The sequence below is a fragment of the Amia ocellicauda genome, chromosome 1, assembly GCF_036373705.1.
Source record: "Amia ocellicauda isolate fAmiCal2 chromosome 1, fAmiCal2.hap1, whole genome shotgun sequence".
NCBI lineage: Eukaryota > Metazoa > Chordata > Actinopteri > Amiiformes > Amiidae > Amia > Amia ocellicauda.
The window spans coordinates 52,625,291-52,639,843 of record NC_089850.1 but is presented as its reverse complement, the minus strand read 5'-3'; the positions used below and the strand labels follow the sequence as shown (position 1 = coordinate 52,639,843).

The following is a 14,553-nucleotide window of genomic DNA, read 5'->3' as shown; positions in this document are numbered from 1 at the left end:
CGCCATGTTCTGCCAAGTAATGCAACATACGGCAGCTTACCTCGATACAACCCCGTCTTTATTTTCATCTTCTGCTTTGGGGAGATCGCCAAGGAAGCAAGTTTCCTTTCTCTGTGTTTTATGTTCATACCTGTCTCTGTTTGTATGTATTTTTCTGTGCGTTATTACCTGACTCACGTCCATAAAGGGGGAAAATTGCTGAAGAGAGAGAAAATTACATACAAACAAAAAAGCCAACAAACACTGGCACACACAAACACACAGGAAAAGGCAGCTTCCATTAGAGAATGTATTCTGAACTGTTATTTTGCTGGTTTGACTCAATCAAAACAAACAAAGAAACCTTAAAAAAAAAATGAGTTTCACAATTGCCCTGGAGTATACGAAACAGATATTGACACATTCCAACTAAAAGTAGTAAACACTTAACTCAAGAGAAAAGCAAAAACCCTGTGCAGTGCAGTGCTTTTCTGATCTTAAATCACAAGGACACCTTATTAAGGACTACTCAGTAAAACAACCAAAAAGAAATATGAACACATTACATCTGTGAGTTTGATGGGTCTCCGTAAGAACAACAGAAATACACATCTTCTCTGGTGCATGTGTGGATTCTTTGTACTGTGACTTTTTAGCTTTCCCTTTGTTTGCTTTTATCATTCTAGTAATCTGTGATATATTAAACGTGACAAGAAAGTTTGATGCACGATAGATTAGGAAGTGGCATGGCTTTCTCCTTTTTTTTAAACAAGAAGGTTATTAAAGCTTAATTTGGGGTGGGGGCAGGGGACAGCGGTGTGACAGCCCTTAAACAAGAAAAAAAAAAAAAAAAAAAAACAACAACCTCAGTTCCAATCCATCAGAAGTTTTCTTTGAAAGCAAACAAAGCATGTCACACAATCGTCTGTACGGCCGTGCGTTGTCTGCTGTTCTCTGTCAGATAGCTGCGTGGGTGACTGTTTTCCTATGGAGCTGCTACAGAGGCATGGTGCTGTTTGGGTGACTAATCTTTACAGCTGTTTCCCTTGGTGATGGGGATGAGTTGCTGCCATGAAGCTTGCTTTCACTTCATAGCATCAGAGCAACAATTATACATCAATATCATAGTGTATCATAGTGTAGATGATATCTGGCATCTATCTATGTATTTGTTTGTATGTGTGTATGTGTGTATATATATATATATATATATACACACACACACACACACACACACACACACACACACCTAGCTTTCTACAGATATGTACCCTTTTGAAAAAATCATAATAATGATCTATGTTCTCCTACAAGGGGCTGTCAGATATTCCCAGGTGGGTCAATATTCACTGGCTGTGTTAAAAACCAGGTGTCTAATTTTGATGTGCCCTATATGTCACACATAGTCAAGTATGTGTCAGCATGACAATGAAGCCTGTTATTTTATCTAAAATGCTCTCTCTCTCTCCATTTATACATGTATATAATTTTTGTCCTTGTTTCTGTAATGTAACCAATTCGTGACTTTCACATTGCATTGTCTACAATCTCCACAAGTGGTTTGATTGTGTTGTGCATTAAATTAAAAGGCAGGGAACATCAATTATTAAAGGCTGCCATCACTTCGAAATACACTGGGATCAATAAGGTTACAAATTAAACTGTCCTTAGTGTGTCACTTAACAACATAACACATCTCCTGCCTCACTGAACAATACATTATAGGCTACATTGAAAATATTCCAAATCAATACCTAAACATCCATTATGACAAAAAGACCAACCAATTTACTCCCATTCCTAAATAAGGTTGAATTAAAAAAAACATATAAATAAGCTATAAATAACAAAACTCTAAATTCAGTTATAGAAAGTGCTGATGAAGCCAATACATTGGGGATGATCATGTTTTGATTACCTAAACTGTCATAAAGTATCATGAAATTCAGTATCATGATCATTGTGTACCATTCATTTGTTAAGGTGTTGTTTAAAGGCCCACTGTTTCAGATAATTCAATCTTGTTTCGATATCTCCACCCAGACACCTGCAGAAAAGGTGGAGAGATCAGACACAAACAACAGGAAGTGGGTACGCAGGGTGTAGGCCCTTAATCTCTCACATTGGGATTTCCATCGGCAGTTTGTTTTTGTATATATTTGATTCTAAAGCACCAAGCTGTCGCATGAAGATATTATGCCACTGAATTAAAAGTGGATGTAATATGTGTGTATATCTCACCAAATGCGCATTGCTGGAGTTCAAGCAAAGCCAGACAGCGGCACAGGATTCAAACAGAGAAGGGTGAGTATAAAGTAGTTTTGCAAAATGAAATGTGTGTTTATGATCGTATTATTGAGGCTTTTCCAAAAACACCTCAGGCTTTTATCTGCCACAAGAACTAAGTTTTCACCCCAGGTTAACCATCCTATAATGTTTTTTTTTTTATGGGTAGCTTGAATGTGCGCCAAGGTGCCATGCATACAGCTTAATAACAGTGCTGCATTTGTATATCAGAGTAGGTGTTGGGTGATGTTAAGCATATTAGTAATGAAAATGATCCTGCTGTCTACATACATTTGCTGGAATATGTTTTGTGCATTCAGACGTTCAAATCTTGCAAGCATATTCCTCAGGTGAGTTGAGGTTTTGATGTCAGCAAATGCTCTGATTGGTCTAGTCTGATGTATATATTATTCGTATATATATCTATATATAGTGTGTGAATCATCATTTCATTTATTTTTATCTTTAAACTTAAAAATGTTATAACAGAATGAAACGGAAGTATTACAATCAACCTCCCCACCAAGAAATGGCCTGGTGCCTTAACCTTGCCTAGGATGTCATTTTGACTGGGTGACAGTCCAATGAAAACACACACATAGCAGACATTTTTTTTTTTTTAAGACCATAAAATGTGTGACTCCACTCTCCTTCCTTTGCAGATTTGGACTTAACCTTGACTCTTGAAGCTGGTGTGGAACTGGGACAGAACACAACTGAGGTAATATTGTTTGGTTTTGTAATGAAACCGGGGATATAACACATTGAAAATACACATTTTTGAAGTTAATAATAATAATTTAAGTAGGACTATCTGTAACAGGAAACCACTGAGGGTCTGGACTGGCCTGCAGCTGGCTTTTTCAAGGTAGACCCAGGACAGATACAGAACCGTGCAAATGTATGGCAAATTGAAGTCCCTATAAATACATCCACATTGTGCTGCGTTTTGAATAGTAAAATCCTGAATATAAGTATGAAATGTGCTTTAAAATGTTTGTCACAGAGCTGGGTAGCCAATGTGCTGCAATAAGTTTGGCTTTGTTATGTATCTAGGCAGTCATGGATAGCATCAGATAAAAGACGCCTTAAGTAAGGGTAAAATAAAGGCAAGGCATAACCATTTACAACCATCACTAGACCGAGGTAATTCAGGTGATGAGGATGCTGTGCATGTTTCCCCGACTTGAAGGGCTGTTAATGCAATCCTGTGCGTGTTCACAGCCACACCGCCTGCCTGTTGAGCTGCTTTCTGGAACGAGATGGGGCCCTCTGCTGGACATGATCAAAACTAAGGAACCTCTGCCTTTCTCACGGGTGTCGAATGCCTACTTCATTCACCATTCATTCGAAATAAACAGGTACAGTCAGTGTTTTTTAGGAGGGTTTTTCTCATTAAAAGTTAAATTGATCTAATAAACCTGTTCTGCCTGCTGAATCGAACTGTAGCAGTGAACCACTGTATGGGTATCTAACAGGATAGAGTGAAGAAGAAGAAATTAACGTAAGCAACTAGTACGAATGATGTGAAATATTTGTTAATTTGTAAGAACCTGTGGGGGGCTGTTGTTGGTTGGTTTTGTTTTTTACCGTGGACAAAAAAGGACACATCAAAAACGAGCTGTTGATCTTTAGGAGGAAGGAGCAGGTTCTTAAACAGCATTCAGTTAACACAGTGTATTGCCACAACAGGTTTTTTATTTCATTTTTGTCTAAAAAGTCGATGTCCATTCAGTATAGTCCATTCAGTGACCTTGAGTCTGCTGTCTGCCTGACATTACCTACGTTTACCGATGTAGTGGCTTCTTCCAAACCTCAATGTGTGCCATGGAAGTGCTTGCCGTCACTGTTTCTTCAGACCCTAATGCTATCTTTACACTAGACCCAACATCTGCTTGAGAACATCTCAGCCCATGTAACCCGGTCCCACTATGGGCATGAAGGGGTTACTCTGCTTGGCTAAAGCTGTACATGTTTCAGTCCTCGTTTGCCTTTTCTACAAAGAGAAAAATAAAAAAAGGAAGGCTTGAAAACAGCAGCAACAAGCCATTCATTTTCAAATCATAGCCCAATGTGGGACGTTATCTACTCAAGACACTGTTGGCATAGTAATACAGCAATTTGCATCTTTTATCTGTAGCGAAAGACAGTATCTGTATCTGAAACGAGGACATTCCTAATTAAGATAATCTCTGTCACTCTATGAATTAATACATTTAAATGAGTATCTGAAGCATGGGATAGGATTACTGCTCCAACATGCTGCGCAGACCTCAGTGTGGAGTGGGTCTCAGGTCACACACTGTGCTCACGCAGGTGCTGCTTGGCCTGCAAAATGTGTCAAAGCAGCTTTACCTTCTAGAGGCACTCTCCAAGCTTATTTTATACCTTTAAATATAACCCAGACTAGACTCAGATGTACGTCAGGTAACAGCAAGCCCAAATTTCTGTATCTACAGCTACACAAAACTGACACAATGACCACTATCAAGAGTCTATTGACCACTGGCGATTCTGCAGTCCATTGGATTTGCTTATCTTGGGTTTGGTTTCTCTTCTCTTTATTTTCAACCTCCACCGTATTTTTGCATTCTCTCCGTGAGGCTCCTGCACAATCTAACCAAATTATATAATGTTGATTGGTTTTGAGTAAATTCTATTCTGATTAGACACAAGTGATATGTTTTTGTTTTTGTTTCAAAACTAACCTATGGGCAAAATACACTGTGGTTTTGAAATATTTAAAGTTATGATGTGGCTAAGGTGTCCAAAAACAAACACTTTCTCTTATTTGAAGTGTACATTAAAAAAAAATATTTCAGATATAAGAGACAAACAGTTTACAAAATACCCTCTCCGTTTGCCTCTGTATTTCATGCATGTTGGTGTTTTACATAAAATAAAATATATTCTTCTGGAAAACAGTCTGAAAGCAAATTGCTGGTAGGACAATACAATTTGTCCAACAAACTGTACTGTGGGACCTAAATGCATATTGTGTCCTGGAAAGCTATTGTCAAGAGTCAATTAGCATGCAGCTCTTACAATTTACTCAACAAATTGTTGGCAGATTTTTTCTTTCTCATTTGTTTTAACCTTATTTGGCAGATTTGGGAGAGGTTGATTTAAATTAGTGAGTGATTTTAATAATATAATTTACAGAGCACATACAGTCTGGTGCCCCTACATGCAGCAAGTGGCCAAAAAGGCATCTAAGGAAAACTCGAAAACAAGCCAGTGGGTTTGAGAGTGTGTGTGCTTTTCTATTTGTACTGGTGTGGGAAACATGCCTAAAGTTTGTCAGCCGGGGACTAAGTAACAGTCTTTGATCAATGAATATAATGAGTTTGGTTGGTGAGTTTCTTTAAATGACAAGCAATAGGTCTCCATCTCTGGATATGTCTAGCCTTTTGGAAAGGATTTGAATGTGGAGTTTCATTGATTGAACTGGAATCAATGGTCCCATTTACTGTCTTACTGATTTTTTTTTTTTTAATTATGCACATTGTCGATAGCATTTATTTAATCATTGCATACCCACTGAGTGCATTTTCAGCAAGCTAAAATCATTACAACTAGTACATTAGTGTCAATCATGAAACCAGAACAATCAAGTCAGTGATAAACACCAAGCTGGCAGTTGCACGCACTGTAGACTGTAGTGCATAAGGTTGTATTCGAAGATCCATGTTTGGAGTGTGCTCAACACTTAACCCTTTTCTATTACTGTTTAGATGCTTTTTACGCTCTCCCCTTCACTCTGTTATTGTTGTAAGCAAGACACAAAAGACAGGTGTTCACTGGTAGGAAATTCTTTAATTTTGCTTTTGCAACTGGATTGAACAAGAAGTGATAAAATTAAGGTAGCACACTGAAGCACTTTCTTGAAGCACAACTTAACTAACTGTTGTAAATACTTTTTGTTTTAAAGAAAGGAAAAACATAATAATAATGTATTATGCTTGGGTTAATTAAAACGTCGACCTATCTGCTAGTCGCAAATTACCATCCCAGTTCTGGCGGATTGTATTTTGCCAGCGGCTTCTTCTCTTTACCCGGTGGACTCATTTGGATTCATAACCTGCAATTTGAAGGTTTGATTCAATTTGAGCCTCTGTAACCATTTCTGAAATGCTGCCACCAAAATATATTTTTGTGGCCACAGCCAACAAACTCAAGTAAATCCCCTTCAGCAGATAATTTTTTGTAGAATATTGTGTATATTATTGCAGTATATTCTGACAAATTCTTTAATATTATGTGGAAGGCTGAGTAATACTGATTTCCCTGCCTTACAGTATGCTCCAAACAAATCTCCAGGGAGATTTACTCCTAAAATAATTATCTGTCTACCAACCCTTAATTTATTGACCCATATTTTTCTGAGATCGAGTTTTAAAAGCCTTTTAGGACTCAAGCCAGACAGTAAATAGTTTAAATGAATGGTGTTTCTTGATTTGTGTAATAACAATACCAACCCTTGCAGTGGATTGATTTCAAGATAAATACTGCTCTATGAGTTGCTGGTGCAGTTAATGTTTGTTTTGAGGTATTTTAGTTCATTCAACATTGTATTCTTTTTTATTATGAAAAAAAAGAATATTATCTTGCCTCCCAAGATGGATTATGTCAGTGTTGTAAGTGTGCAACATGCCTGTTGGTGACGGTAAAGAACAAATATAGATGAAGACTTAAGAGTAAAATGAAACTTTATTTCAGTACAATAAGAAAGAGTATTTTGTCATTTATACAGTAAGGCAATTCTAAAAAATAAGAATATCACCAATAGGCTCAGGTTATTTTATGTTGGATCCTATTAACCATTTGCTCTCCATTGACAATGTGTGAGTTAGTTATGTAGTATGAAAAGCAGGGCAAGTGAAATGTACTGGTACTTTTTGGTCATTTGCATTACATTGCTGGGAGTTGCGATATATGAGTTTAATTCATAAGCTAGGAGTGCAATATGGATCCATTACAAAAGCCTTTCATGTAACAGAAACATTTTCTATGTGTTGAAAAGCAGTATTAAAAGTTTATTAATATCCTACATATACAATTATTGAGACCAGTTCCACTAGGCAGCAATATTCAGTTTAGTAAACAATACAATACAATACAATATCTGACAAATCAACTATATATATATACTTTAGAAAGTTTTATTTTTAAAGACTATTGAAACACACAAACACAAATCACAACCAACCAACAAACAAGGAAGAGTTCAAAATACAAAAAAAGGATCATGATTCTCCCCAAAAGAATGTAACATGGAGCAGCACTATCATAACTGTCAATTAGTATCAGTATATTAGATTTCAAGCTGAGATGTTTTGTTGTATGTAACTGATTTGATGCAATTTACACTGTTAGGCTGTAGAAAACTGCTTCTGGCTTCAGGTTCCCCTTACACCCAGTAAACAGTAGGCAGATGGCTTTACAGTATTGTGTACATTCAGTTGCATAGAGATAGTCACAAAATATAAACAAGAGTTCCTATTGCACAGATCAGATATTCTTACACAGTTATATTGGGGTTGTTTTCGAATAACATTTACATTGAAATGCTACAGTTTTCATATACAAAAGCAATTTAAAAAAGATTATTGGGCTCAAGCTTAATCTTTTTGCATATATAAACTGTATGCTGTATAGCTGATATATGTCTCATTGACAAGATATTTAAAAAAGAAGAGTAGGTAAGTCGTTTGGAGAGCAGTTCCCCAAAATACAGATTTACATTAACAGAAAATAGAATTAAAAATGTACTCCTCATTTTCAGTCAGTAAGCCCTTTTCTATGACCTTCTACTACTACTTTTTTATTACATTTTTTACATTTGTGTTTGTTTAGAGTGATGGTGCTAAGTTTGGGTGCTAGGAAGGCACGGGTTTTCTTTGTTTTAGTTTTTTTTGTTTGTATTCCACATGAGCTCCGTTACTTCATAGAATCAGTTGCTAACTGCATTAGATATAACTCAGAAATAAAGTATATTTTCAATTCTTTAGCGAATGGGGATTTTAATTACTCTTTAAACCCTTGCGGCCTGTGGTTTTCTAGGACCAAGATTAACTATCACTGGTTTGAGCGAACGCTACAAACCATTAGTCAAAAGAAAAACTCCTTCTGCTGGCTCCCTATGCACGAAAAACATTTCAAAGTAAGGACAAGAGTGATACAAACCCGTGAGAGCCCTGCCAGCCGAATCGATTGTTTTACTTTAGAAGCAATTCGCTTAAACAGACCTGTATGTAAGGACCCCATGACACGCGTATACAAATCTACACTGTAGAGTGGTTCAGGCATACTGCCAGACCGACCAGAGAGTTCCCAGGGTAATGCTGTATGTGAGTACGGCCACCAGGTAGACACGAAACAGCAGCACGTCCAGCACATATCCCACCTGCAGCCACTCCTTGGCAATGTCTCTGTACTGCTCTCGCCTCTCCAGGAACTGACGGATGGATGAGATCTCCTGGAGGATGTTGTCCACGGCCGGGGCATTGTCTCTCGGAGGCAGAGTCATTCCCAACGGGCTCTCGCAGTCTTTGGTGTTCTCGAAGCTGCGGTGGTTGATTTTCACTGTGACGTTTACAGTAAAAAGGGAGGAACGTAGAAAAATTCCATTATAGTAATACTCTTAACATCTCTGCCTATATATTTTTTCTTCTTCTAGCAAGAACCTTAAGGTCCACTGCAGGTTTTCTTGTGTGGACAGTCCAGTTAAAAAGCTATGAGCATGGCAGGAAAAGCTTCTCCAGGCAAAGAGTGTGTCCCTTTATCTCTGCCTCTGAAAATCAGTGAGAATACAGTGGGCTGGTTTAGGGACCTTACCTGTGTTCATGTTGTTTTCCTTGAAGTGGGATGGATCGGATCCCCTGGGCAGAATGGGACCGAATTTGTGCTTGTTTCGGATGCACAGAAGCACCGTAGCTCTCTCCAGAACCAGGTGTTTCACCCACTCTGGCACATGGGTCTGCAGGTCTTGCTTGTGAACCAGGCGCACAATCAGGATGGTCTCTGTAAGACTAATCACCAGCAGAGCCATGCACACCACGAAGTAGACCCCTGCAGCCATAACACACAAATAAAGAAATAATCAAAGCAATGCGTACGAATGGACCTCCCTCTGGCCTTTATGAAAGCTCAACAGAAGCTCTACAATTAGCACAAAAAGATAGCAGTTTTTTTTTTAATTCTATTGTAGGAAATTGTACTCCTGTACAGCGACTTTTCAATTTTAATGTGGATTTTCTGCTATTAGAATTACTAAGCAAAGGCACAGTCGGGGAGAACAATACACCATTGGATTTCAAATGGAGATGTCAATTATTTATTCAGGCCATGGGCAGGCATTTAATAAACTACAGTTGTGTGATTTTAAATATTCGATCATGTGTCAGTGGACCACCCAAATCTTGGCCCCACCTATCAGCGGTGTTCCAATGGCAGTGGCTGGCAGTGTGTCAGAGACGATGATGAGGAAGACTGAGTAACCCAGCAGCAGGGTGATCTTGAAGGACACCCTCTCGCCACTGTCAGGGGGCAGATAAAAGCCCACAATGTCCATCACCATCAGAAAAACGCTGGGCAGGAGGAGGCTAACAGTGTAGAACAGGGGTCTTCGTCGGATCAAAACCTGGAACACATGGGAGAGTGCTGTAAGTGGACTCTCTAATACATAATCACAATTAACACTCAGGGTCACCTTTGGTTTGATTGTTTTGCTTTGTTTTTCAACTGTAACACAAATAATACTAATACTAATACTAATAATAAGTCTCGAGCAATCATTTCTAAACACATTCCACACAGACAGACACACACCTATGCCTGTCAACTGCAAACAAGAACTTGTGGATTCTTACAAAGAACTTCATTTCTGCATAGCGGTCTTTGCCATCGATGCTGAAGACTTCGTAATTGGACAGGACGTGCAGCAGCTCCCACTCGCCCTGGTTCATGAAGACAGACTTGTCATCTTTGACCTCCTTTTTGCTTCTCATCAGTTTGATGTTGATATCCTTAACTGCAGGGCAAGAATGGAGAGGACTGGAATACTGTTCTCAAAGACTGCCTTTTGCCAGTATGAATGTCAAATCCTAGACAAATATTTAGAACCAAAAAGCCTATGACATCAGATTAAATCAAACCTTTGACACACCTGCCACTTACAGATTAAATCAGTTCTAATTGGCATATTTTCAATGAGTGATGATCATTTGATAATGTTAATAATTCGTGGTTAATCCATATTGATATAATACAGTTATGTGTGTGGTTCCAGGAACAATAGTGGAACAAGAATGGCTGCTTACCTGTGTGAAGCCAGCTGGTGAAGGTCAGGGTGCAGTTCTGGACATCAAAGGGGAAGTTGTATATATCCAGGCTGCATGCTGTCACCACCTGGATTGGTTTGTAGTTCTTCACCAGTCCGTCATTGCCCACATACACATAAGGGATATCTGGAGACTTCCCCACATCCACACTGCAGCAGAGATTCAGAAAAGTCCCCCCAAAACAAGGAGCTAACATTAGTGAGTCTAAATTCTAAGTATTTCTTCAAACATTTTAGAAAGGTTGCCGGGTTTAAAGAGATGTATTTGAGTGCATGTACTCTCTGTGAGACTGAAAAAACATGGGTGTCATGTTCCAATCATGATGTTTAAAATGCTGGTGTTTTTTTATGTCTGCTTGTCTGTTTGTCTCTCTGTATATCTATCCATCATGAAAGCATGAACTTACAACTCATTGATGAGGATATCAGGTATCCAGAGATTGGCTGTAGGAATGGACACTTGCGTGATATTGTCAAAATCCTCTGGATCCCATACAAGAAATTCATCCACCCACTCCTTTGCAAATGGAACAGATAAGAAATGTTAAAAATAAAAAAGCTTTCCCTTTTAGAAGTGTACACCAGAACATATAACTTGATCATGCTCTTCAAGATTTTAATAGTGTATTTTTATACACTCTACCAATCAAAAACAAAGACACAAATCTTTGTTTCAGCATTTACTATATTGTCTTGCAAGAGCTTAAACCATGGCCAGTACAAGTCATACATTTATTTTATGCCTAATGTCTGCCTGGAAGAGATTTAGGATGTAAGTGATGCTACAAATAGATAAAGTAATTATTCATCGACCAGACCGAATTACGTGGGGAGATGGAAATACAGTAAGAGGCCGACACTAACATCCACACTGATGTCTTCCTTACCTGTCTGTACCAGATGTATGTAGTCAGGACCTGGTTCTTTTCATCCTGCATTGCAAAACATGTAAATAAAGTGGAGATTGCATGCTTTATTGTGAAACACACAAGTACTGATGGTTTACATTTCGTTTACTGATGTATTCCAACAAAACACAATATGTAACTACAGATTTTAAGAACATGCATTTAAAGTCAACATATTGTTTGTAATACATATATTAGTGATATATTACAGGTGTTTTCCTTTTTCTTCCAGTTATAAATAGCAGTTTATATGATTTTAATTATTTAATTACATTATTATTATTATTATTATTATTATTATTATTATTATTATTATTATTGAAATAATGTATTTATTATTAGAATAATGTTCTCTTTTTAACCAGGGAAGTCACATTGGAATTTAAATCTCTTTTACAAGTGAGCCCTTGCCAAAAAGGCAGCATACACCATGTTACCCAAACATAAAAGAAACATACCATACAACATATATCAATCACTTGATGGATAACTTAAAAACTTAAAATAGATTATTTCCTAATGATACGTAATTAAAAACATGTACACTTTGTGGTCAACAGCCCACCGATCTGAGATTTAAAAATCATCAATCAAAAATGGTCAAGTTTCAAGTCCTTTTTGTGAAATGTTCCATGAAGATGTGACAGCAGAGCTAAAAGCACATTTACCGAAATCAGATAATCAGATAATACTAAAAATCTAAAAGTATTGAGTGTGTGGATCTAGTAGCGACACTCTGGGTAAATGAAATACTTAAATCATTTATCAGTCAACTTTCTCTTCTAATGATTTAAGTGCGCATTTAGAAACCAGAAAATGGCTTTGTTTCCCTTTTTAATGCAGTGTAAAAATCTCGTAACAAATGATTCCTAAGATAAATACACTCACCACACTGAGGATGGCGTACACCATGACATCAATAGCCACCATGGTTGAGTTTCTCCAGTCTTGTACCGGACGTACACCTTTCTTGTACCCGGTCATCAGGTAGTCGGAAAGGCGGACAAGCGTGACATTGGCGAAGCGCCCTGGGTTATTTCCTATTCGTTTGCCTAAAGGACATATATAAATACAGTAAAATACAGTAACAGAGGTAATCTTAAACATCTAGAATACAGTGCTACTTGATGCATTTAAAGTTAAATGTATTCAAATATGTAGTGGTAGCAGTAGTAAACGTTGTAGTAGTATTATCATATTAATCATAATCTCCATGTAGAGATCACAATCCGAATAAAATGTTTAAAGTAAAACCACAGAGAAACAGGGACCAAACTGTATGAGTTCAAAATCAATGTATTTCAAACTGTTCTTTCTAAACACAGCCTACAGTTAATACAACACCTGATGGTTTGTATGTAAACATGTCTGTACCATATTGTGTTGTTTCAATGTTGTATGTATGTTCTGTGGCAGAATGTCTGCGTTTGCACTATAAAGATATGTTCAGGTTGACACTGTACTCACAAGAGTACAGTCCCCTGTTTTTTTACTTATAACAATTAAAACATGTACTTGCATATTACTATGAATTACTATTATTTACTTTACATTACATTTAATTAGTGCAAATGTACTTGGATTGACTTGCTCTATCAGGATTGCTTAAACCAAGTAACTGGGTGACTTGGTTTCTTATTATCTATTAATGAAAATGACTTGTGAAGTGCATGTTTTTTTTTTTTAAGTAACTTCACTTTTTATATTAAACAATTATGTTTGATTGCTAAACATAAATTATATATTTACTTACCTTTTACATTATAAAGAAGTGCAATGCACATTACTAAGAATTACAACTACAATAGACAGGTTTGTTTTACTAGTTTTGATTAATTTTATTTATGAACAAACAAGTATTATTTGAGTGTGTGTTACTAACTATTATTATAATAATATTATACCGTCTAGAACAAGATAAAGTTTAAAAATGTGTTCAATACCAAGTGATTGTTTTTTCAATAAGATAACAAAAGGCGATACGCGGAAACAACAACACAAATATCGACACGTCAACTATGCGTAGATTTGCGCATGCTTTACAAAATATTAACTCTCACACACATTTTGAAAACATCTGTCCTCATAATCAATTTCAATCCCTAGAAATCCAGCTGTGCTCTCGGCATGCACGGAGGTTACCTGCTCGCCCCGGCTGCACGCAGGACCCCAGGCACAGGAGAGCTGTCCAGAGTGCTGAAACGCGCATCTTGTGCTGGAGGGGTCTGGCTAGGCAACAGTCCGGCTTAGTCTCAATGCACTTTCTCCGGCAGTGAACTACCAACAGTGTATGCAAGTCTTCCTGAAAATGCCTCAAAAACACCACCAGCCTTTAGATCGCACTGCAGTTTCCTGTGCAAAGACCATTAATCGCGCAATCAGGATGATTTGCGTCGGGTTGCGTGCCAAAGGACTGATGTCATGAAGGACACAGTAGTGATAGATCAAGCCGGTGTATTACAGTAACTACTTATCTCCTGTTGTGCACTTTGTTTGCAATGAAACCGCAGCCGAAAATAACTGAGTGATGGCGGTGAGGTGGGGATGTTCCCACTGGACCAGTACAGCCAGTCCTTTGCTCTATAATGGGACTGATAGATATGACTGAAGATAATGTAGATAATGTTTCTCCCTAGTTAAATTAGCTGCGTTTCCTAGATTTATTTATCTTATTTCAGGGCATGAACGACTAAGTGGATGGATGGCAGGATTGATTAACCCCTAAAGCCCCATACATTCCCTAGTATACCTGCACCTTACTGCCCAGGCAATCGCTTCAACAATTTACTATACTACTATTACTACTACTACCAATAATAATAATAATAATAATAATAATAATAATAATAATAATAATAATAATAATAATCATAGTAATGTATACATTTATTTGACTTATTTGTTTATCCCAATTTTGCATAAATATATATATATATATATATATATATATATATATATATATACTTTTAGTGTGAATCAGTTATCCCATTTAATCTCTCTCTCTCTCTCTTTCTCTCTCTCTAAAAAGACAGTTAAAGT

The 14,553-nt window shown here is 37.4% G+C and overlaps 1 protein-coding gene across 1 annotated transcript; it reads right to left on the bottom strand.

Moving 5' to 3' along the window:
* Positions 1-6,956: 6,956 nt before the first annotated feature.
* On the bottom strand, positions 6,957-13,955 carry htr3a (5-hydroxytryptamine (serotonin) receptor 3A). The gene is made up of 9 exons (XM_066708485.1): positions 13,657-13,955; positions 12,403-12,566; positions 11,494-11,538; positions 11,014-11,123; positions 10,587-10,756; positions 10,137-10,297; positions 9,697-9,907; positions 9,103-9,336; positions 6,957-8,850 (listed from the first exon to the last, which is right to left on the bottom strand). Exons 1-9 carry the CDS (start codon positions 13,721-13,723, stop codon positions 8,567-8,569), a joined length of 1,446 nt encoding a protein of 481 aa, XP_066564582.1. The 5' UTR covers positions 13,724-13,955; the 3' UTR covers positions 6,957-8,566.
* Positions 13,956-14,553: the final 598 nt, after the last annotated feature.

Coding starts and splice junctions, on each gene's coding strand:
- htr3a (XM_066708485.1), bottom strand. CDS start 13,723: ATGCGCGTTTCAGCACTCTGGACAGCTCTCCTGTGCCTGGGGTCCTGC. Junction 10,757..11,013: donor GATATCCTCATCAATGAGTT/GTAAGTTCATGC, acceptor TCTCTGCTGCAG/TGTGGATGTGGGGAAGTCTC. Junction 8,851..9,102: donor GGAAAACAACATGAACACAG/GTAAGGTCCCTA, acceptor TAAACGTCACAG/TGAAAATCAACCACCGCAGC.